Consider the following 25,992-nt stretch of genomic DNA (forward strand, 5'->3'; position numbering starts at 1 on the left):
CCTCTGACCCTCACCTCCTCCTGCCACACACAGAATCCATTATCTTGCCCCATCAACTCTGTCCCTCAAAATACGCCAAATCCATACACTTGTCTGGTCTCTACCTCTACCCCTACCACCTTCACCTCTCACCTGGGCACCTGCCATGCTTTTCACTCCTTCCTCTATAATTTATTCTCTACCTTGAGAGGGGGAAAGAGCTGAGAATGGAAACCTGGGGGACTCACATAAAGAGGATGCAGCAAAACCAATGGAGCAAGTAGCTGACCTGACCAGAGATGGGGACAGAGCCCACAGGGAGGGAAGGAGAGAGGAACAAAAGACGAGAATCTGGCTTTAAAATATCATTTCAAAGACAAGATTGCACAGGATGACCATGGTTTCTAGGCAAAGGTGTGTCTGTGAGAATCTGTTGGCCAAGGAGGAGTGAATCTGCATCAACATGGAAGCCACACTCACCGCAGATGGAAGGCAAGAGATGAGCAGAAGAGGAAAACCATGAACCAGGCATCGGGTTCTTAAGGAGCATGGATGCCAACTAGGAAATCAATGGGAGATGACCTTCCATCCCCTGATGCTCAGCAGGCTACCAAACCTAAAATGTCTACCACATGATCTCTTATCTTCATCACCGCCCCCATCCTCGTTTTCTTTACAGACCTTGTTTGGGTCCCCAATGCCGGGGCCACTGCAGAGCCTCCTCACTAGTCCTGCTGCTCTTATCCTGGACACCGCTGACAGGTTATCCTCCCTGAATACTGGGTAGTTCTAATGACACTACTCCTGCATACAGAAGTCTTCAGTAGCTCCCCACAGCCCACTGTATTACGTATGATCTGCTTCTCCCACCATCCAAGGCCCCGGTCTCCCAAGCAAAACCCTTTCTGAGCTCATCAACTCTTCCTCACGTGTCTGCTCTCCAGGCAACTCAAACCCCTTGTTTTTCAAGTATGTGTGGCACTTTTTGCCTCCCTTCCTTTTCTCGTGTTTCTCCCTCTTTCTGGAATATATACCTTTCCTCTCCTCCTGCTGAAATCTTAGCATGTGATACAGTTGAGAACACACACTTGAAGGCACATAGATCCAGATTCAAATCCTGGTGATCCAAGTACCAGTTCTGTGATATTGAGCAAGTTAGTTAACTTTCCTGAGCCTAGGTTTCCTCATCTGGAATTTGGAGCTGAATGAAGATGCTCCAAAGAGAGGAGAAAGTGAGAAAATCCATGTAAGGCAACAAGCATAGTACCTGCCACAGAGGAGGCAACTATTGTTTTTAATACCTTTTCTCTGTTCTTTCTTTCTTGATGGCCCTTCAGAGCAAACTGTCCCTCTGCTGAGCACTGGATCATTCTGCCTCCTCACTGCACTTACCCGCTTTCTGCTCCTTTATATCCTCATTAATTCCTTCTCTGCTCCTTAAAGGCAGTGACCAGGTCTAACCACTTCTGTATGTCCGCCAGCACCGAGAACAGTTCATGCAGGACTCTATAAATGCTTATTGAATCAAATTATCTTTAATTCCCCAGAAGACAATATAATCTCAGCCGTGGCGATTTTTCTAGCTGTGCACAGGACTATGGTGAGGAGGAAGAGTGGGTAGGATTAGGGACAAAGCAATATCATTATCATCATCCTAGTATCCAAAACATATCCCTTACCCAAAACCTACTGCTTCAAACAACACAGGAAATAGCTGACTGATTTAAGAACCTTCTAGAACACAAAATATGTTTAGGTCTGGGTCCATTAACGTGAGTTTGGGGAATCACTTTAATTTGCAGGAAACATTTAATGGCATTAAAAAATAATGAATGGAAAGACTATCCCCTTACGGTCAGCTTGCAGAAGGACAACATGATGCAGGGTCAAGGCCATCCTTTGGGAGTCAATGGTGCTCAGGATCTTGGCAGCTGCGGTCCCCAGCAATGGCTTCCCGTTGTACAGGGTGTAGTAAGTCAGCTCCGCCGGGTCCTTGGGTCCCGGCACCCGTTGCATCTTTACCATCTTTCAGAAAAAGAGAGGCCATGTTTACAGGGCATCTTGTACCGACCCTGCAATCACCTGGGCGATCAGCAGGCTCTCTCCTGATTGCTGAAGCCTTCGGTGCCTAATTGGACCCACAACGTATTTTTTAGAGCTCAACCTTTGTGTACCTCCCCATCACCCGCATCCCAAGAAGCGCTGCTATTGCTGGAAAGGGAGACAGGGAGGAGAAAAAGGTTCTGAAAATATGAACATCTGGAAAGAACAGCTTGAGACTGGAGAAGAAACGCTGAAATGGTGATGTCTTCCAGCCTCCAGAGAACTCTGGCCTCATTTGAAAATAGGCCTGCACATTAATTCAGGGCATGTTAGGTTATTCTCAAACAAGATTTCTAATTTCAAACTCCTGCAATTGCCAGAGAGGGAAAAAAAAAAAATGAACTTATATGTCTGCAATTCAAAGGATCTCTGATAAAAGCAGTACTTGGAGACTCAAAGTTCTTTTTTCTAAAATAACCTTTGTTGCTTTTTCTCCCTGGACAAGTTATACATATTCACTACAGAAAGTGTGAGAATACAGAAAGCCATCAAGAAATGTAATAAAATAAAAACAATTTCCAATCCCTCTACTACAAGCTAATTACTATTATCTTGGAGCATTTGCTTCTGTTCATTGCTGGTTTTCCACACAAACCTTTTATTTAGTATTTTACAAAGCTATTTATCACACTCTCTATCTAGAATCATACACTGCTATTTTTACTTACATCCTTAAATGACCTTAAATATAACAAAAGCATAAATGGTAATTTCTACACAGCATTCTGATGCACACCTCATAAACTTATTTAGCAAATCACTTATTGTTAAACAAATTGTTACTCATTTTTCAGTGCTGTAGCTAATTGATTGTTATTATAAATACACAAAACATAAATTTTTATACATAATGTTCTGTCCTATGCATGCCTCATAAACTCAACAAACACTTCATTTTTGAATGGTTACTTTGTTATCAAGTTTTCACTACTATAATTAACAACTGATAAACATTATAGTATAGTATTTTCCAAAGTGTATATTACAGATTATGAGCTTCATAGGATATTAAAAGGTATGGCAGAAATGTTTACAGCAATATTGGTCACAAGAGCAAAAACTCTGAAAATTCAAAAGTCACTAGCAGTAGGATGGATTAATGAGTTAATGGTATAGTCACACAATGAAATATTATAGAGTAGTATAAATAAACTATGTCTATTTGTATCAATATGGGTGAATAAAAAAGCCTGATAAGAAACAAATCACTGAATATAAAATTCAAAAACAGGCAAAACCAAATGATGTACTCTTCAGGGATACATACACACATGGATGGTAAAATCTATACAGAAAATTTAGGCATGACTTAAAACAAAATTCAGAAGCACACTCAACTCTGATAGAAAGGAAGGGAGTAGGTATAATCAGAGAAGACACATAAAAGGCTTCTGGGGTAAGGTAAGGGTAATTTACTTTGGGTTGTGATTTCTTTTTATTGGTGTTCTTTGAAGTCTACATGTCTTTATACTCCTTTGTACGTATGCTATACATAACAATTAAAAATAGGTATTACTACAGCCCAATAAAAAACGGGTTTAAAAAAAATCTGACCAGATACTATCTGAAAGGCCAATAAGCATATACAAAATGCTCAATGGAGAAAAAAGGCACTGCTATCACCCAGCAGAATGACTGAAATAAGGGCTGACAATACCAAGTGCTGATGAGGGTGTGGAGTGACTGGAACTCTACATCTGGATGGTGGGAGTGTAAAATGGTAAACTTTGGGAAAAGGTCTAGCAGTTTGTCACAGAGCTAACATACACCAACGCTATGAACCAGCAACTCCACTCCCACATACTCAAGAGAAATGAAAATATATGGCTACAGAAAGATTTGTAGAAGAATGGGCATAGCAGCTTTGTTTAAAGTAGCTGAAAACTGGAAAAAGTCTGGGTGTCCATCAACAGAAGAGTGGTTAAGTAAACTGTAGTCTATTCATACAAGGGAATATTATTCAGCAATAAAAAGGAATAAGCTCCTGCATAACACAATGTGATGAACCCAAAAAACACTACATGGAGTCAAAAAAGCTTTATACAAAAGAGAATATACTTCCATTTATATGAAGCTCTAGAACAGACCAAACTGATCTGTGCTATGGAAATGAATATGTTACCAAATATAAAATAGTAACATAGCACACTGTTAATTTTAGAACCTAGATGGTGAATTTGTTGGTGTTCACTATAAAACTTCTTTCTGTGGGCTTAAAAATGTTCATAATAAAATGTCGGAGAAATATATTACTAAAAACAAGGGTCTTATCGGCATTTAAATTTCCAAACTAGTATGTTGGCCAAAATTAAGGAATTTCTTTACTACAGGTCTTTTTAGAGCCTTTGGTATGCCAACAGGCCTTGGGAATCTTCAAGAAGGGGCTACAGGATGAATCCTTGCCAAACTGATATGGCCACAGAGCCTCTTTGCCCCAAGGCACCTCATAGGACCATTTTTCTGGACACTCTCTGAAAGACACTGCTCTCACTTTCTGGTCTTTGTGTTCACCTCTATTCTCCTCAAAACGTATTTCCAGGAGTAAGTTTGTGACCATCCCAGAGGTACTTGTCTAAATTGCTCACTGGTTCTCCACAAAGGTCATACCCACTTACGGTGTTTGAAAGTACCCATTTCACTTCATGCTCACCAACCCTGGATAGTACCATCATAAATCTTTGGTAGGTGAAAACGATATCTTGTGGTAGTTAAAACTTGTATTATTTTGATGACAAGTGGAGTTAAATATTAAAAATTGTTTATTGGTCATATGTATTTCTTCTTCAGACTCAATTTTTCAGATACATTCACTAGAGGAACATCTTTAAATTCCAGACATACAAGTTTCCATCTTCATGAAGGTGGCTCATCTTTTAAAATTATTTGAGCCCAGAAGAAAGGCCTCTGGGTGGAAGGATGATGTAAGCTATGTAAGAGCAAATTTTATTTGGGAAAATTGGCCACGGCATTCCTGTCCCTCAAAGGAGAGGAGGTAAGGACAGTGTTAGTACAACCAGGTAGAAGGTGAATGCGCATTCAAATATTTAATACCTTCACTCAATTTCAATTTCAATTCGTCTTACGAAGATTCCTCCAAGGGTTATGTTACCACCTTTATAAATTAGGATTTGCAGAAATAAATCCCTACTCACTTCACTCAGACTTCCCAGGCAGCTATGGAGCCAATCACATTGACTACACAGAAGAAACGAGGAAAGAATACCTTGGTGGGCTGTTTTATACATGTAGAATGGATTAGGTTTCTTAGGTTTACAAAAAACACCAGGATTATATGGTCGTTCTTTCTCTCCCTCCAGCTGAGGCAAATCCCATTTCACTGTCTGAGTCCCAACGACTTCCTTTCTCTTATTTGGAGAAGTGTGAATTATAGGGCTCACATGGACCCTAGAGAGGGTAAACCATAAACCTGGCACAAGAAATAAACCATCACTTCACCTGGTCACAGGCTGTCACAGACCACTAAGACTTAGAATGAAAGCAGCATCTAAGAGGACAAGGGGCCAAATTCACCAACTGTGAATGGAGGACCTAGAATCTCCCTCAAGGGATGATGCTTGTCTCAGGCAAGGAAGTGTGGTCCAGAAAATGAGTTGTTTGTACTTTCAAACTCCCGAGGACACAATCTGCAGACAGATTGGAGTAATGCCTATACTTTTCTATAAAACGCTTCCTCTCTTAGACATGGTAATATCAAGCATGTGTGTTTGCATTAAGTTACACCCTAGATGTGGCAATTGCCAATCACGAGTTCACACTCTAGGGGCAGTTTGCTCAATTCCAATTAGGAAGCCCACACTCCGGAGGCAGCCGCCAGGAGTGCTTCTATACTTTGACATCTTGCTCAACAGAGCTTTGTTAATTAGCATAACAAATGTTAGCAATGGGTTCCCAGTTTTGGTGAAATTAGTGGTATTCAAGATACATGGATTGGCTAGAATGTTAGAGATGGTTCCCACTCTTGCTCGAATTGAATAAAGAATCAAGAAAGAAGCTTGGAGCCTCTAACCTTGGGGATGGTCATTGTGTCTGTAGAGTTCCCTCTGAAGCAGACTGAGAAGAGCTGAATCCTTGTAGATGGATTATTTGGGAGGTGCATGGAACTGACGGGAGGGTGAAGAGGTGATTCAGGGGGTGGAAGGGAACTAGCGAGAGGTACATTATTAATCTGGTTACCACTGTGGGCAGCTAAAAAAGCTTAATTCTATGGGAAATATCTGGCAATTACTGAAAACATACATTTCAGAATTCTCATAGCCACAAAGCAAGAGAGTTGCTGTATTCACACCCCCACCGCTAGTTAATTCCCAGGCACTTCCAGCCAGCCATGGCATCGACAAAGTGGGTTCTGGCATCTCAAGAATGGCCCTTCAATAAAGGTTCAGCAGTGGCTGTTGGAAGCCCAGTAGCATTCAGTAGAAATGGGAAGGGGATTTGGGCAATACATCAATAGTGTCTGCTACAGCTCTCTCGCCTGAATCCCCGTGTGGTCACCTGACCATTATAAACATGGAGGGCTCTGTTTGTTGAGACTGACTAAATAAGGATAACAGACTCCTGCAGCTGGAATATTGATTGGTGCATCTGCCATCCATAGGAGTTGTGGCAAGAGATCTGAAGGTCCCGAGCTCTGGGACTCCATCTAGTCTCCAGAACAGGTTGGGGAGTAGAAAGTCTATGCTTGCTTACTAATCACTTTTGTCTAATAAATACGTGCACGTGTGCAGAATTTGTTCTGAAACCTTACAGTCTAGCAGTAATACAGGAGAGTAGCTAACTCTCACCCTCCTCCACGACTTTGATGCTTAGGACCATGAACACCCCAAACCTAAGAGTAGTGTTGATTACGTGGCTTAGTCAGTGTGCAAGGCAGGCGCTCGTCTGCACACAGCATGGTTTACTGAGTCTCAGCACACTCCCGTACATTTATTACAAGACCCCAGTGGTTTAGTACACATACACACCCACCTGCACGGTGTAGCTTCCCAAGGTAGTGGCCCGTTTAAACCGTCGGCCTTGCTGCTGGGACATCATGAATAGCTGGGCCAGGCGCTGCTCCATGACCCGGGCGAAGCTCTGGTTGTGCAGGCCCACCAGCGAATTGTCCACGCCCTGTAGCACTGTGGATGCAGAAGGCAGAGGGGCTGCTCAGGGGACAGGCTCCCGTGGATCAAGAAACCACAACCACCACCGCCCCTGCACCAGCCACTAAGGGCCATGGGCCCTATATCATGTTAGGACTTGGCCTTCCTTACCTCAGTCTACCTTCACAAGATCCCCAGGAGTTAGGGATCACTGTCCACACATTATAGATGCTGAAAGGTTATATGACTTGCCTAACGGCACACAGCTAGTAACAAGCAAAGTCAGGGTTCAGACCCATGCTTATGTAACTCCAATGCCTGGGCTCTCTCCTCCACAAGCTGTGACATGTTTAATGCTGCTGCATTTAATCCAAACCTCATTTAAGATGTTATGTGTTGTTAGAGACCATATGGGAATACAGCATAGCTGCAGGTATGACTAATTGGATTTTTTTTTTTTTTTTTTTTTTTTTACTGGTTCCCACTCAGAAGCCCTGGCTCAGGGCTATCTTTATTATATTTTCCCTTCTCAGCAGCTTTGATAGGGAAGCTGAGCTCCATCCTGCAACCCAGCCCCTTATACATAGAAAAGCCACCCTGTTCAGTGTCCTTGTCTCTCTCTCCTCTATGGGGTCCTTTTGGGACCCACCTCTAAAGTGGCCCAGGGCCTCTCAGGTACCATCCCATTCGAGAGCGGAACTGTGTAATAAAAAGGTGGGTTCTGTTTCTGTGCTGGTGCTTGCCAGTTGGACTTCCGGCAAGCCTCTGGCCCTTTCTGAGTCCAAGTCCTTCTCTGCAAAAAGGGAGTAAGAAAGTCGGTATCACAGCACATCTATCCTTATGGGCTGTAAGGTTGAAATGAGACAAGATGTATAAAACAGCTTATTACAGTGCCTGGTGCATAGAAGGGAAATGAAGCCCCTCTTTCCATCCTTCCTCCACTGCTCTTTCATCTATACCCAGGGCTATTTGGGTAGCTGAGGCGTTAATGATAGAATTCCAGGCTACTGCAAGGAGGAGGACCACAAGGAACACCAGGGCCATCCTGGGCCTGAAACAGTCACCTACCACGGGAACAACTTCCTTTGACCCTCTCCCCCCGAAGAAAGCCCAGTCCTTCTTCCAAGTCCCTTGGGAAACACACTTAACCCCAAACACACAAATACTGCCTCCAAACACAGTCACCTCTGAAATCAAAAATGTTTAAAAAACTTCTCATCTTTTCAAAGAGATGAAAACTTATCATGGGCTGGGAATGTAATACAAGACTTTTCATGTAACAGAGTTTGTACTACCATAGTCCAGCCAAGGGCCATTAAGACCACCCATCTACAGGGATATGGAAATAGTCTGAATATAAAGAATGAGCTGTTGTTATGAGCACATTCGGTATGGGGCCAGAACAAGTGACTGATGACAACACGATACAGAGAATGATGTTGAAACCGATCAAGAGAAACATAAAACCCACAGCTGAGTCTCAGAAATTACTTCTTTGAAGCCACAAATGCTAAATAATCCCTACGGAGGGTATAGAGCAGCTCTCTTTCCAGGGCCCTTGTGAGGGACTCTCAGCTCATCTGTCAGCAGAATTCCTGCAAAGATAAAACACGCCTGCACTGCTCCTTCTGCGGCAGGTCCCCAAGAGGCCCCTTGGAATCCCTCCTGACGAGCTGTCAGGCTGAGGAAGGGCCGCCTACCTCCTGGCCCCAGATAGCAGAACCCTCGTTCTTACTGCTTCAAAGATGCTCCTCTAGTAAAATTATAAAACCACTGTTGAAAAACTACTTCTAAGTTGGCCTCTCCTGACTACCAGACAAGGGTAAGAGTGGGCACACAGGACAGTCAAAGGGCATCATCACGGATTACTTTAAGGGAAGCCCAGTGATGATGCAAGGACAGACATCAAAGAAAGGGATGGTCAAAGCCTCCCCGTGATGAAAAAGCTCCAGAAATAGATAGTGGTGATGGCTACATCAACACTGTGAACGTACTTAATACCACTGAATTGTGCACTTAAAAATGGTGAAAATAGTACATTGCATGTTATGTTTATTTTACCCCAATTTTGTTAATTGAGGGAGAATAAAAACAAACCACAATCTTCAGGGCACTGCAGGTGGCTGTGGGAACCTCCCAAAGAGTTACATGGAACCCACAACTGGACAGTTCCCATGTGCCTCACTGCTCTGTTTGCAAAGAGAATGTGTCCCTCCCTGGCAGCTGTTGAAGAATTGGGGGTTGAAAGGGGGGGTCCGGGTTTGCATCCTGGTGCCCCCTTACTGAGTGCTCTTGGGCAAGTCCCTTAGTTCCTCTGGACCCTTGTCCCTCATCTGAATACACAGGGATCATAATCTACTCCTGATTGTGTCATTATGGGGAACAACACTTTCTAAGAGACATGCTTCGAGGGGCGTGCTAAAAGGTACGAGAGAGGAGGCCCATAAATGCTGGCTGTTGTTGTTGCTCAAATGTGCTCCTTTCTTGCTAGACACATCCTTCCCAGAGGAAGAAATAACTATGTTCCAGGACTGCGGCTCCTTTCCTTCCCCCTGAGAACTATGGCAGGCCCCAGGCTCTCAGTCTTCTTCACCTGCCCAAAGGGCCTGGAAAGGGGCGTGAGACCACATCTCTCACAGTGACCCAGAAGCAGTAGGGGGTCTTGGACCCCGGCACACGTGCCCACGAGGACAGCAGCCCATCACACAGCCAGGGCCCCGGCCACCCACCCTTAGCCACCACTGACTCAGCTCAGAGGAGGCGAGCAAGTCCCCAGCTGTGTTCAAAGGAGCTGGTCCAGAAGATTCGGGGGCTGTTACATCACTGGTCTCTTAATCCTTCTTTATTTACAACTGCACCGGGCTCTAAAATTCCAGCAATCAGGTCGGCCTGATTCAGCTTCCTATATTGAATTGTTTTATGTGTAACTGAATCCCATACATTCAGAGCCAAAAGAACCAGACAGCTCAGCTCCTATCTTCCCCTCATTCCACAGGTGAGAGTGAGACGCCCACAGGGCCTGAGTGACGTGCTCAAGGACATGCTATGGTTAGCAGCAGCTGGGCTAAGACCAGAAGAAATCATAAGCCTTCTGGGTCTGGGATATTTTGACTAGTGGGTTCCACAGAGACAAGTGGATAAACCTAAGATGGGCTCTGACCCCTGTGAGGCAGCAATATGAAGTCTGTGCATCTCTGTCCTGCCTCATATACACAATCCTGGCCACAAGATCCACGGACGACAGAGGTGCTGCAGGAATCACCCTAACGGAGACACGAGGGACCTGTGCTCAGGGAAAGGAGAAGTGAACAGCGTGTAAAAATATATTTAATATAAATTTAGTGGGGAAGCAGATGGAAACATGTCAGGGTTTTATAATACCAACTATGGAAAGGAAAGTTGTTCCCCATCCTCTGAGCTGCTGCAAATGAGGAAAGAAGATGCAGTACCCTTGACGGACATCTGGGAGCAAAGGGCAGAGTGGTTATTCAAGGGGATGTGCCTCGGAGCACGATGAACAAAGCTATCTTCATCCTAGTTCCCATAAATGATGGTCAAAGGCTGGTGGGAGCTGGTGGGAAGGAAGGAAGGCCATCCTGAAGCTGGTTCTCTCCCCTCCCATGGGCACTAACTGGGCCAACCAGCCCCAAACACAGTGACAGAGGCCACTGTGTATTCCGATTAGCAGCAGCAACAGCAACAACATAAATAAATGAAGGTTACACAGCTGAGCGGGCAAGAGGTGAAGTCCCAGGATGATTTTGTGAAGGTTATGCCACTCAGACAGAGTCAGGGCAGGATCTGGGTACATAAGGAAAGGGCGAGACAGGAAGCTGTCCAGGGCAGCTGGTGTTTAAGGGCAGATATGTTACCATTTAGCATAAAGCTTACAGTTACTAGGAGAGATGTCTGCAAGGTAAAGAGCAGCATTCCTGCTGGAGTAAACATGCTTCTGGAAGTGTTTCATAACCTGCTGGTTCAAAATGGCACTGCTGGGTTAATATCATCTCCCTCTCGTGTACAAACTCCATTTTTATTCTTTTAAAACAGATTTCTTGGGACACCTGGGTGGTTCAGTCGGTTAAGCACCTGACTTTTTTTTTTTAATTTTTTAAAATGTTTTTTTTTATTTATTATTGAGAGACAGAGAGACAGAGCATGAGCAGGGGAGGGGCAGAGAGAGGAGGAGACACAGAATCCGAAGCAGGCTCCAGGCTCTGAGCTGTCAGCACAGAGCCCGACGCAGGGCTCGAACTCACAAACCGCGAGACCATGACCTGAGCCGAAGTAGGATGCTCCACCGACTGAGCCACCTAGGCGCCCCAAGCACCTGACTCTTGGTTTCAGCTCAGGTCATGATCTCACAGCTTCGTGTGTTCGGGCCCCACGTCTGGTTCTGTGCTGGCAGCGTGGAGCCTGCTTGGGATTCTCTCTCTCCTTCTCTAACTACCCCCCCTCCATGCTGTCTCTGTCTTTCTCAAAATAAATAAAAATTTTTAAATAACAGATTTCTTCAGTTTGTCTTCTTAGCAGGTAAAATAATGTCTGCATATCCATGGCTCTACCAGGGAGAAAGCAATGTGATTTTCTGCCATTTCAGAGAGGTCTGGAGCGGGCTTCATTGAGCAGGGCAGTGTGCTCCTTTGTCAGGATTCTAGGCAGCAACCTGTCTACTGCTGGTTTGGGACAGCAGGTGAGGGAGGGAATAGGGCAGGGGAGAAGGGAGGGAGGTTTCAGACCGGCTTGCCCAGGCACAACTTCCACAACTTGTAGGATCTTCCTCTCTCTGTGTTAGGGGCTGAATTATGTCCTCCCAAAGTTCATATGTTGAAGTCTTAACCCCCAGTACCTCAGAATGGGATTGTATTTGGAGATGAGGCCCTTAAAGAGGTGAGTAAGGTAAAATAAGGTCATATGGGTGCGCCCTCATCCAGTATGATGGGTGTCCTTCTAAGAAGAGGAGTTTAGGGGGCGCCTGGGTGGCTCAGTCAGTTGAGCATCTGACTCTTGGTTTTGGCTCAGGTCACGATCTCATGGTTCACAGGTTGGAGCCCCACATCGGGCTCTGTACTGGTGGTAGGGAGTCTGCTTGGGATTCTCTCTCTCTCCCTCTCCCTGCCCTTCCCCAACCTGTACTCTTGTGCTCTCTCTCTCTCTCTCTCTCAAAATCAATAAATAAATAAACTTAAAAAAAAAAAAAAAGAAGAGGAGGAGGAGTTTAGGACACAGACACACACAGAGGGAAGATGCCAAGTAAAGATGGCCATCTACAAGCCAAGGAGAGAGGCCTCAGAAGAAACCAAGCCTGGTGACAGTCTGATGTCAGGCTTCCAGCCTCTGGAATTATGAGAAAATAAATTCCTGCTGCTGAAGCCCCAAAAGTCTGTGGTACTTTGCTATGGTGTCCCTACCAAGCTAATACCTTCCCCTTCCCCTCCCCACTCCATGTACAGCTGGGCTGGTCACTTTCTCCCACAAATATCTGTCTTCTCTCTTTGCTCCCAATCCTTGCTTTCTGTAACATTTTCAGAGTGACTGTCCGGCTTTGGAAAAACACAAACAAGTTTTTTGCTGTTTCATAAAGCTCAGCTGGGAAATGTCAAGGAAAAAAAGAAAATGTCACCCAAACTCCCTTCTACTTCCATTCGCCCTCACTGTCAGGACACGACTGGGTTCCACCAGGATCAGTGTAGGTGTGGGGCGTGTGCCGAGGAAAGAGAAAAATGCATGCCTAGCATTCCTCAGCCTTTCACTGGGGTTTTGTAGGGCACTGCAGAAAGGCCTACCATCTTTAAATAAACAACCGTTCCCAGGGACAGTCCCTAAACATCCACAGGTTACTGTCATACCTTCTGATTGTCTACTTTTTGCAAAGAGGAGGCAGTGGATGGGACTTTACAATTTGCTGTTTTGAATGGTTACCTAATATTCACCTTCATATGATATCTTTTCTTAGCTTACTTTACCCATTTCTGGCCCTATGGAAGTAACTCCTTGACTTATAAGACAGGACCAAAGAGGGACCCCTGGGTGGCTCAGTCGGTTAAGCACCCAACTCTAGACTTCAGCTCATGTCATGATCTCATGGCTGGTGAGATCGAGCACCGTGTCAGGCTCTATGCTGGCAGTGCACAGCCTGCTTGGGATTCTCTCTCTCTCTCCCTGTCTCTGCCCCTCCCCCCTCTTGCTGTCTCTCAAAATAAATAAAAATAAACTTTAAAAACTATTAAAAAAAAAAAAGACAGGACCAAAGAAAAGATGCTGATTCTATCACTGAATGGCATGCAGTTTTTATTATTATTATTATTATTATTATTATTATATTATTTCGTTTTGGGGACTTCTTTTGACGTGTAGTTAAAGAAAACACACAGCAACCTGATAAGAGGAAAGGGGGAGTAAAATAAGAGATTACCTGTTATTACCCAATAGTCTCTGGTTGTTTCCGATATATCAAGGTTGGGATATTCCAGTGCTAAAACAAATAAGAAACACACCAAGTTACTTTCACAGTTTTTATATGTAAATATTACTTAGGAAAATGGACATACATAATAAAATATCAAACAGCTAAATTCAGCTTTATCATTCTTAGGAACTCCAGGATATACAGGCCAAAACTATTTCACTGTTCTGAAAAGTAAAATGCTTAGTAAAGGGCTAACTTTCAGATGAAGCACTTTTTAGGGTTTGTAAATTTCTGCTCTTCTGATTTTTTCATCAGAACCTTCCTAAGTGGAACATCTTCACTATCAAAACTCACAGCTAGAACCTGTCTTAACTATAACATTCTTTGTAAAAACTATCCAACCATCACTAATATTTTTAGGAATGATCCTCTCTTGAATGGATTTTTCCAGTGTCAAGGACTAAGTTTATTATTAGCCAAATGTTTGTGACATAGTCCTGGTTCTTTTGAAGGTATGGTGGCCATAAGCGCTAATTCATGTAAAGGGTTTAGCGCAGAGCCTGGCACATGGTAAGTGCTCAATAAATCTTAGTTGTTGTTATTATCAGAATATCAAGAGGAAAGAAAATAAATTCTTCACATGCTGCCATGTGACATAATGCCATCTTTCATGACATTGTCCTTTCCACAAAATTCAGAGTCATCTTTCCTTACTATGTGGAAATTCGCAAAAGTTTGCCATTTAAACACTCAAAACAATTCTGAGTGGCTACTGTGTGCTAAGTACATCCACACACACAATTTCATTTATTTACAGTATCAAATGCAACCACAGAAGGAAACAGAAAGTTAAAAAAAAAAAAAAACAAAACTTGACCAATGACCTTGAGAAATGTATTAACAATTACCTTTAAGAGCACAAATCTTGACTTCCTTTGGCTACCAAGTAAGTGTTTGGGTACAAAATGTAGGCTGCACTGTCTTTGGAGTCTATGCCTTCTGCATGGTAATGAGGATTATATAACTGAAACATTAGAGGAAGAGGAGGCTACAAGACTGACTATGGGGACTTCATCCAGTAAAGTCACGATGCTGATTGCAAATGAGTTGCATTATGTTATCTATAGCCAGGGCAAGGGCTGAAGGCCCGGAAACATTTGCTGATGGCACAAATGGGTGGAAACCATAGCAACCCAGAATGCCACAAGGACAGACGCCCCACAGGGCAGTTACTGTAAGCTCAAAGGCAGACCGTTTGGGTTCAAGCCCTAGGTTCCATGTCTCATTAGCTGTGACAGTGAGCATCTTGTTATACCTCCTGGAACTTCAGTTTTCTCCTTTGCAAAGTGGGGCGCATTCTGTACTACTATAGGGTGCTTTGTGAGGATTCGATGACATAAGATATATGAACTGTAAAGGCACCTAACCAACGCTTTTGTTCAGTGTGCAATATACTTGTTATCAATTCAATCCCCGTTTATCACCGATTTCAGTTGTTTCACGATAAAAGAGTTAGTATGCGCCTGGCACAATAGACATTTGTTAAATGGGGAAGGGACCTGAGAGGAAGGGAAAAGGCAGTGTCCCTGTGAGGGGTGAACATACTCACGTTCAGCAATGGTGAGCGGCGGGTAGGTGAGGTAGAACCCAACCAGCTCAGCCGAGAGCTGGCGGAGGAGGCTGCTGGCGACCGTGCCGTTGAGGAAGGAGCTCCGATTGCCCACCACGTACACCAAGGTGACTGTCTGGGAGGCATTGGATGTGCTCACAATCTGAATCGACACAGGAGGAAAGGGGAGGGAGACATGCCAAATAAGATGGAAGCCCTGGGAGGAGAAGTTTAAGCAGAAGTTGAGGGTAGAGATGAGAGGGACGTGAAGAAAAGCAAGGAAGAGACAAGAATAACAAATACCCGTCATTTATGGATTGCTGGCTGAGTGCCACGCACTGTGCTGAGGACACGTGATCTCATTCGGTTCTCACCACAACCCCATGAAGTGTATCCAGCTATGGCTCCATTTTACAGAGGAGCAAACTGAGGCCTGGAATGATCAAGAGACTTGCCCATGATCACATAGATAATAGATAATAAGTTATGTAGCCAGGATTCTAACCCAGATAGTCTGACTTCGGGTTTTAACCAGGTATGTGTATCTCTTCCAGGGGCTAAATTGTCTCAGGTTACATTTATGGTTCTGAAAATACAAGATAGAGCGTGGAAATGTTAAATCTAAGAGGCCTCAACTGCTCAGAGAAAGCCTGTGTTAAATGTGGGGGGAACCTTGAAGTTTCTACACAACTGATCATCCCCCTAGCGAACGGGCAGAGTGATTGAACCTGATTACAAAAGGAATTCAGAAATATAAAACAGCCTCTTTTGAGAGTGATTACATTTCCTTGTGACCTATTAATTCAATATGGAATATGTAAATATTACTATGAGATCGTGTGGTTTTCTTCTTGAATTTTGTCTAAGTCCGTTTTCTCATTACTGGAAAATGCGGTTTTCTGGGTCAATGTATGGACGAAAATATCCCACAGATGAGATTTGAAAAACAGATGCAGTAGGAAGTTATTTAATTTGGTGAGATAGTTGGGGTTCTGTGCTGTGTTCTGTTCTGTGCCCTCTCCCCTTCCGGATTCACTTGCCACCCACCCACCCACATTTTGCTCAGTGCCCCGAAAGGCAGACACTGTGGACCACCTCAGTGGGCTCCTTTCCCTCTGGCTTCAGCTAAAAGGAGCTCGGGAGGATGTGAGAGACTGGAAGGAGAGTGGGGTCAGAGAACTGGTATGTCGGGGACTCTTTTCCCACAGTGGGGCTCTTATGGGGCAGCTTTGGCCTCTGCCTCCTGTAACTGCTCTTTCCTCTTGCCCCATCAGGCCCCAATACTTATAGCCTTGGCTATAAGTGGTTTTCCTAGAGCCTGCCCATGCTTCTGCAAAGAGTCCCTTTTATTAGACTTTCTTCAAATTACCTTTATCTGAGTGTGACCTCTCTTCCTGCAGGGAGCCAACTGATAATCCTGTCTTTCCCAGACCTTTGTGTGTTCAGACATAAATATCCCTGCAACTTTCCTTTTAGACATTATTTTTAAAAAGATTGTCAAGAATACCTTCTTGTTATTTTTCACTTTTCCCGTAAGTGGAAGTTGCTATATAATTTTCTTTTTAAATTTTTTTTAATGTTTATTTATTTTTGAGAGAGAGAGAGAGAGAGAGAGAGAGAGTAGGGGAGGGGCAGAGAGAGAGAGGGAGACACAGAATCCAAAGCAGGCTCCAGGCTCCGAGCCATCAGCACAGAGTCCGACGTGGGGCTCAAACTCATGGACCACAAGATCATGACCCAAGCTGAAGTCAGATGCTCAACCTGATTGAGCCACCCAGGCACCCCTGGAAGTTGCTATATAATTTTCTAACACAGAGCCTGTAGTCCCATGATTAATGATACACTCAATCAACGTTTCTAGTCAACTCTTTCTCTCTTTTCTGAAAGTATTTTTGGACTGTGGTTGAGGCACAGGTATTCATGCCACCTTCCCAGGGTACCAAAAATAAAGGTGCTTCTTTCTGAACAACTCAAAAGACTCAACTGTACTGGCACCTAAAAGAATAATAACGAAAATAACTTTTTGACCATTATCTCCAGTGTGAACATTCTATTTTTTGCTTTTCAACTAAACTAAATCTCACTGGATCCCAAAGATGCCTATAGAACTTACAGTTTCTTCTACAGAAACTACACTGGATCTGGTAAGTTAACTTTAAAAAAAAATGTGGCAAAATACACATAAAGCTATCTTGTTAACCATTTTAAGGGTACAGTTCAGCGGCCTTAAGTACATTCACACTGTTGTGTGGCCATCACCACCATCCATCTCCACAACTTTTTCATCTTCCCAAACTGAAACTCTGTACCTATTAAACAACTCTCCATTTCTTCCTCTCCTCAGCCCCTGAAAACCAACATTCTACTCTATTCATGTGACAAAACTGAACACCTTTTATAAGAGGAATCACATAGTATTTGTCCTGTTGTGACTAGCTTATTTCACTTAGCATAATGTCCTCAAGCTTCGTCCATGTTGTAGCATATGTCAGCATTTCCTTCCTTTTAAAAGATGAATAACAGTCCATCGGATGTATATACTACATTTCTTGTCCATTCTTCTGTGGATTGACACTTGGGATGCTACCACATTTTGCCTGCTGTGAATAATGTTATAAACATGGGTATACATATATCTCTTCAAGTCCCCACTTTCTTTTGGGTATATACCCAGAAGTAGAATTGCTGGATCATATGGTAATTCTATGTTTAATTTTTTAAGGAACCACCATACCATTTTCCACAGAGCTATGCCGTTTGAGAAGCTCACCAGCAATGCACAAGGATTCCAATTCCTCCATATTCTTACCAACACTTGCTATTTTTTATCTTTTAAAAAAATTTTTAATGTTTATTTATTTTTAAGAGAGAGAGAGAGAGGCAGAGAGAAGGAGACACAAAATCCAAAGCAGGCTCCAGGTTCCAAGCTATCAGCACAGAGCCCAACACGGAGCTCCAACTCACGAACCGCAAGATCATGACCTGAGCTGAAAGTGGACTCTCAACCTACTGAGACACCCAGGAACCCTTTTCTTTTTTCTAAATAGCCACCCTAATAGGTATGAAGCGTATAGGTGTGAAGTGGTATATTGTGGTTTCGATTTTCATTTCCCTAATGATTAGTCATGTAGAACATTTTTTCATGTGCTTATTGATCTATGTATCTTATTTGGAGAAATGTGTATTCAAGCTGTTTGCCCATTTCTTTATCAGATTGTTTTTATGTTTTTGAATTGGAGAAGTTCTTTATATATTCTAGATATTTACTCCTTATCCAATATATGATTTGCAATTATTGTCTTCCATTCTGTGGGTTGCCTTTTGATCAACTGTGCCCTTTAATCTACAAAAGTGTTTTTTTTTTATTTTAAACATTTTTTTATTTTTGAAAGACAGAGAGAGACAGAGCATGAGTGGGGGAGGGGCAAAGAGAGGAGACACAGAGTCTGAAGCAGGCTCCAGGCTCTGAGCTGTCAGCACAGAGCCCAACACGGGCCTCAAATCCACAAACTATGAGATCATGACCTGAGCCGATGTCAGAAGCTTAACTGACTGAGCCACCGAGATGCCCCAAAAGTGTTTAATTCTGAAGTACAATTTAACTACTTTTTCTTTTGTTGCCCATACTTTTGGTGTCATATCCAGGAAATCATTGCCAAATTCAATACCATGAAGTTTTCTCCTCTGTTTTCTTCTAAGAGTCCTATAGTTTTGGCTCTCATGTTTAGGTCTTTGATCCACTTAAGTTAATTTTTGTATATGGTGTTAGATAAGGGTCCAACTTCATTCTTTTGTTTGTGGATGTCCAGTTCTCCCGATACCATTGGTTGAAAAGATTGTCTTCTCCCCATTGAATGGATTTGAGGCCCTTGTCAAAAATCATTTGACCATATATGCAAAGATTTTTTTTTTTGCAATCTTGTTTGTGTTCCATTTGTCTATATGTCTGCCTTTATGCCAGTACCACACTGTTCTGATTATTGTAGCTCTGTAGTAAGTTTTGAAATCAGAAAGCATGAGAATTCCAACTATGTTTTTCTTTTTCAAGATTGTTTTGGCTATTCATGGTCCTTTGAGATACCAAATGAATCATATGAATTCTAGGATGGGTTTTTCTATTTCTGAAAAAAAAAAGTCACTGGGATTTTAATAGGGATTGCACAGAATCTATAGATCGCTCTTAGCAGTACTGATATCTTAACAATATCAAGTCTTCCAATTCATAAGCACAAATTGTCCTTCTTTTTTTGTCTTCTTTAATAACCTCATTTTTATAGTTAAGAAAAGTGTAACCATTCTTGGTGGCTGCTTAATACTAGCTTCATAAATAAGAAGAGGTTCACAGGCCTGAGCTAAGGTCATGTCAATGTTCCCTGAAAGTCATGCCTTGTCCCTAGTACAAGCAGCCCCTACAGGGGGCACTTTCCCATTACCCCTTTACTTTTAGACTCCTGTGACTTCTGGCCTTATCTCTTACTTCCCACTCACTCCTGCCACAATCCATTTAGCTAATCAGACCTTAAAAAATGCTAGTGGAATGGAATGCTGTTGTTTTGCCCACCCAGCATCCATTCTCCCTTCTTCTATGGCAGCACCATAATTTCCTCAGGCAAACACCTCTTCTCTCCAGTTGGATTCGTGTGCTCAAGCTCTAGGAGTGGGCATAGCCAGGCCTACTTGATTGGGACATTTTATCTCCTTGGTCACAGTTACTGCTCCATAAATGGGCACATAGTCCATCTGGGTCCAATGAGAGCTAATCCCAGGATTTTCCCTGGAATGCCACAAAAAAAGGCACCTTGGTTCCATAAGACCGTGAGCAGTAAGGATGAGGCAAACCTGGAGGTGCCAGGGACCACCCTACTGGTCCTGAAGATGATGCGAGCCCAGGGCAAGACCAAGGTATAAAGAGAGAACTTCATGAAGAAATCATATAAGCACCTGAATCAAATTGGGCCTGAAAGAAATATGCTGTGAACCTTTCAGTTATATGAGCCAATCACCTCTTTTTGTTTAAGCCTTATATGCTTCAATTCACAACCAAAAAGGTCCTAATTGAGTATACTGTAATCTAGCCCCTAATACCAATGCTATACAAGTAAAAAAAAAAGTCACTTTTCAATGACTCTGTGAACAAATTAATTAAATATTTATGTGGTCTTATTCCAGAAAGAATCTAAGCTGCCCTCTAAATTACATTTAATACCATAAAACAGAAAGTTATTAATTACAAAAACCATGTCAGGGTACAAGCCCAGGGGGATTAAAGACAACCTCAGGGGGATGGTTAGCATGTAGCTAATATATGCATGATATAGGGGCCTTTTGCATATAGGGTTCCAAAATCCAGGCAACAAATTGGTTCTGGAATTCCTGTCAGCCATGGCAAAAAGCGAAATAGGGTTAACAAAACAACTCACCCAATTATCCATTCATTTCAAGAGTTGCTGAAATGTTCAAGAGCATCTAAAATGCATGTAGATGCAGGGGCACCTGGGTGGCTCAGTTGGTTAAACATCTGACTCTTGATTTCGGCTCAGGTCATGATTGCAGGGTCATGAGACTGAGCCCCACATTGGGCATGGAGCCTACTTAAGATTCTCTCTCTCTTTCCTTCTGCCCTTCCCCATGCCCCCACTTACATGTTCTCTCTTTCTCTAAAAAAATTAAATAAAAATACAATACAATAAGTAAAATAAAATAAAATAAAATAAAATGTATGTAGATGCAGTTTTCAAATTGTCTGTTATAGTCTTTTCTAAGGGAAGTTTGCTACTTGCTTTACAAAGTTCATGGCCCATTACTATCATACAACAACACAAGTGAGGCTTCTTAAGGACAAAGTCAGCTTATTTATCTTGATGTCTCTCCCAGTGCCTGATAAATACCAGGCACTCATTGGGTCTGTGCTTCCTGAATACAATCAGAGTATATGTTTGCTGCTGAGCCCTAACTAGAATCATGCACCTGTGAGGATCACAATCCAATCAGAAAGAAAAAGATCTCCCACAAGGGAGCTGAGTCATACTTCTTACATAAATCTTGTGTTTGTGACACATTTTTAGATCTTAACCTAATATGAACCAAATCATAATGAGATACTTCCATATACACTTTGGATAAATCTAGAAAAGGAAAGCTGCTCGTTCAAATTAAATTGTATGCTTTCTACAACGTATTGGCTTTGCTGATAATTCACTTATGCTAAATGTCAATTTCAAAACCACTGGGTTTAATTGCAAAGGATTTAGTTCAGTAAAAATAGAGACATTGGGTTGTACAGTTAATCAGAGAAATTTGGGGGCTGCATGAATATCATTAAGAAGCATCTGACTTTAGAGGGATGTTAACTATATAATTGCAAAAAGTGGGTCTGAGAAAAGCTTTAGTGGCGTGTCTACTGTAAATCCAGTAAACTGAAATATAGTAGACTAGGAGTAGGATTTTCCTGGGAAAGAATTCATGTGTTTGCCAAAAGTTTCATAGTATAGCATAGTGAATAAGATTATGGGCTTTGACTCAAATCTTTGTTCCATTCTTTACCAACCATGTGACCTTCTGGAAGTTTCTTAGCCTCTCTCTCAGTTCCCTCTTTTGTGAAATGGTGATAATAATACTTCAGGGGGATATCTTGAGTATTATTTAGCAAGATATTTTTAAAACACCTAGCACAGTCCTGGCATATGGTAAGCCCCAAATATAAAATGTGTGTGTGTGTGTGTGTGTGTGTGTGTGTGTGTGTGTGTGTAAACTAGGGTGACTGTGCATGTGGATGTCTAGAAAATAACTCAATGCAGGGGTGCCTCGGTGGCTCAACTGGTTAAGCATCCAACTCTTGACTTCGGCTCAGGTCATGATTTCAAGGTTTGTGAGTTCAAGCCCTGAGTGTGGAGACTGCTTGGGATTCTCTCTCTCCCCCTCTCTCTCTGCTCCTGCTTGCGTGCTCTCTCTCTCTCTCTCTCTGTATGTCTGTCTGTCTGTCTCTCTCTCTCTCTCTCTCACACACACACACACACACAATGAACAAATAAATAAACTCTAAAAGAAGAAAATAATGCAATGCAAATCACAAGATAGGCAAATCTTGATGAGTTAGCTATTTAGAATGGATTCATTTTACAAGATATTTGATTCATTTTATGAGACTATATCTTATACAGCATAGCTAGTTTCATTTTTAAAATAGTAAATGTATTGGGAAGGCCCGAGGAAGCTTCACATGGGAAAATAAATACAAAATCCCAAACCATACCAGGTAGATAGCAAAACAGCATCCCTGCTGTCATGGCCATACTCCAGATATTCTCATCAATGCCAGGACCAACTCGACTCCGTGGCCCAGAGTGGCATCTCCTCCTGTCTATATCACATGCCCAAAGTACAAAGTTACACTTACACCAGACAGTTTTGAAATAGGGGAGCAAGTCCCCTTGCCAGCATTTGCATCATGGCTGGCCTCTGTCAACTACATGGTGGAAGTGCCCTCCTCCTTACCTGAATTGTCAGATTGCTCTTGGTATTCAGGACTTTCCTCTCTGCATCCTGAAAGGCCTTCTGCAGTCTCTGTTCCATCGTCTGAGCAAACTTGCAGGACTGGATGTTGTCGGACTGGCTCACAAACTGCAGCACTGGAATGGGAGTAATCAATCCGCTCTCACCAAAGTTGTGTGTCTTAGTTCCTTGGACTTAACAATCACCATATAAAACAGCATGATTTGACATCAGAGAAATCAGGCAAGTAAGGACTGACAGGGGTTAGTTGTAGTGCTGGAAGTGACTCTTAAAATGATTTATAATAGAGAAGAGTTAAAAGCATGATCGAACCTGAGGTTCCTTGTAATGCAAAGGGCTTAGTGATCATTTGGTTGGATTATGCAGACATCTGCTCCAAGAATGATTAAAAAAAAAACAAAACGATCAAAGAAAGATCATGTCTTCTCTTTCTTTGGAAGGGGAAAAAGAGTCAGTTGGCCTGCATCACTAAGTTGATGGAGTCTTTCAATTTTGATGGTTTCTTCACTCTTGTGGTTCACCAACCACATGATCAGAATCACGAGGGAGCTTGAGAGAAAGACTCTAAGGCCTAAACTCGGAGATTCAGATTCAGTGGCACCTAGAACGTATTGCTCCAAAGCACAGGTTTTATGGATGCTTAGCTCTTATCAGTATCCACTGGAAATACGGGGGAAAAAAAGTAAAAATACAGTATTTGTTGCTCATAAAGTACTAATTATATAAATTGGGAAGGAAGGTTCCAGCGAAGGACCATTTCTAATAAATCCAGGGTTGGGAACTTTAGGCTCATGTGCAGGGAACTGGACAGTTGATTAGCAGGGCCCTTTGAGGAAAGTGCACAAGGGCTTTAAGAGATGATGGAGCAGCTGGCACTGACCTTTTTAAACAGGGTGTCATCTTGGTACTGCCCCCAATCCCAGAACGGATAGGTACTTGCCTGTTCTCAGCTGGAAGTAGCCTGCAGGCTGGGGATTCCACGGGGAGGCAAGTACTGCCACTGACTGTAAGTTTGGGGTATGTTGCTTCAGATCTGCAGTGACGTTGCTGACCCCATAAACACCCAGCATTTCAATCACTACGGCAGGCAAGTATACCAGTCTCCCTTTGGTAGCATAATAACCAACTGTGACGTTATGAGAATGTTCCAGAATGTCCACCTACAAAACAAACGGACCCAGAACTCAGTGTTTATTTCCATGGTGCTTTAAGTTCTTGTTGGTATTTCTTAGAACCACAACTGTTATTTAGCAAGGCTGTGGAATACGATGTTCTCATTCAACAAATATTCTAACAGTTCTATACAGCACACATGGATTGGCAAGTCTCAAAATATCAGAGTACAAAACAATAGGAAAATACAATTTATATCACACCTACATGGAATAGAATTAAATCTATGGGGGTTTTCTTTTCTTTCTTCTTTTTTTTTTTTTTAATGTTTGTTTATTTTTGAGACAGCGAGCACGGAAGGGGCAGAAAGAGAGGGGGGCGGGACAGAAGATCTGAAGTGGGCTCTGAGCTGACAGCAGCGAGCCTAATGTGGGGCTCGAACTCACAGACCATGAGATCATGACCTGAGCCAAAGTCGGATGCTCAACTGACTGAGCCACTCAGGTGCCCCAGGTTTTCTTGATTCCTTAAATACCTGAGTATAATCTTGTGAGCACCAATGGTCAATCAAGAAGGCAGACAGGAGACAGTCAGTAAAAGAGATTTCCAGAGATGAAATGCTGGGAAGAATAGCTTTATTATAGTTCTTATCGTTTATGAAAATTAAAAGGCAGAAATGATAGATAAGGTGGAGGCTCCTTCAGGACAGGGAGTCAGATAATAAATGAGGTGAATTCCTCTCTTTAAAAGCTGGCTTGTAGGTTGGTTCAAGGCCAAGGTTAGGATGGGGATGGGCTATACAGAGTCTCTCTTAAAATTGAGTTCTAAGGGATACTGATGTGCTGAACTCTTTATGACCCAACTGGAAGATTTTTGAGGCTTTACATTTTATTTTTGTTTTCTTTTGCCTTCTTAGTGTTTTATAACAGTTCAGGGTGGAGGGTTTTTTTTTGTGTTTTTTTTTTGTTTTTTGGTTTGTTTCGTATTTTGGGTTTTAAAAAGTATTTATTTTTGAGAAAATTTGTGTCAGCACAGAGCTGGATGCCGGGATCAAACTCACGAACCATGAGATCATGACCTGAGCTGAAACCGAGAGTTGGGCACTCAACTGACTGAGCCCCCCAGGCACCCCCCAGGGTGTTTTAAACACACGCTTCCCTCCCACACACACACTCCGACTCTTGCATTTCCATTAGTAATGTCACGTGTATTTGTCAGAGAAACCAAGAAAACTGATTTTGCAACAGACGGCTATGCTTTTGCCTCCTCCACACTGTGTGCTCTCTGCCACTTTGTGACCTAAAGGTGGTGTTCAAGATGACTGTAGGTGGAACAAGAGATACTTCTGCATGTAACACAGACACAGCATTAAACAATACCAGATCGCCCAGTGAGAAAGTGACTCAAATCCCAATTACCCCACGGAGGAAGTCTCAGTTTGGGGATTATTTATTTTTAACACCTCTCTAATGCTTGCTAATCATATTTTTAAACAAAGGGACACAAGGGACATCATCAGCCTTAGAGCCTTCTGCAAGTAACAATGTCTTGCTTGAATGTAATAAGCTGTTACCATTATACTCATTTTTATGATTACCTTATATTTGTGGCAGATGATCTTCATTTCCACTTATGGCACTAATATCAAACATCCTTTCAAAAGAAAGGTATTTAAGTTTTTAAAAATGAGCCTATTTTTAAAAACCAAATTCACAGGGTGCCTGGGTGGCTCAGTTGGTTAGGCATCCAACTTTGGCTCAGGTCATGATCTCACAGTTCGTGAGATCAAGCCCCGTGTCGGGCTCTGTGCTAACAGCATGGAGACTGCTGTTAGCAGGAGGAGCCCCCCCCCCGCCCCTCCCCTACTCGTGCTCATGCTTGCACACTGTCTCTCTCTCAAAGTAAATAAACTTAAAAAAAACAAACAAACCCTGAATTCATAACTAATTATCACAGTGGTCTGGGATGGTATACAGAAAAGGCAAAAACTGTGAATAGTTTACAAATGACTGAAGTTTAGTGAAAATTACATGTCAGGTGACCAAATAGAAATACTCACATTTTCAACTTTCAAATAAAGTTTCTGGTGCAGAAACCACAGATGCCTCTCATGAAATGCTTTCTTTCTTTCTTTCTTTCTTTCTTTCTTTCTTTCTTTCTTTCTT

At 42.6% G+C, this 25,992-nt stretch overlaps 1 protein-coding gene across 1 annotated transcript in view; it reads right to left on the reverse strand.

Annotated features, from left to right (window-relative positions):
- Window positions 1–25,992, reverse strand: part of KIAA1549L (KIAA1549 like) — a 121,931-nt gene that overhangs the window by 83,487 nt on the left and 12,452 nt on the right. Inside the window, exons 5-10 of the mRNA XM_049639788.1 lie at window positions 23,655–23,874; window positions 22,697–22,830; window positions 15,203–15,365; window positions 13,600–13,659; window positions 7,069–7,220; window positions 1,833–2,004 (exon numbers count right to left, since the gene is read on the reverse strand). Coding sequence (XP_049495745.1) covers window positions 1,833–2,004; window positions 7,069–7,220; window positions 13,600–13,659; window positions 15,203–15,365; window positions 22,697–22,830; window positions 23,655–23,874 — 901 coding nt within the window. The remainder of the gene's footprint in view (window positions 1–1,832; window positions 2,005–7,068; window positions 7,221–13,599; window positions 13,660–15,202; window positions 15,366–22,696; window positions 22,831–23,654; window positions 23,875–25,992) is intronic.

Source organism: Panthera uncia, chromosome D1 (genome assembly GCF_023721935.1).
Source record: "Panthera uncia isolate 11264 chromosome D1, Puncia_PCG_1.0, whole genome shotgun sequence".
In the NCBI taxonomy this organism is placed as follows: Eukaryota; Metazoa; Chordata; class Mammalia; order Carnivora; family Felidae; genus Panthera; species Panthera uncia.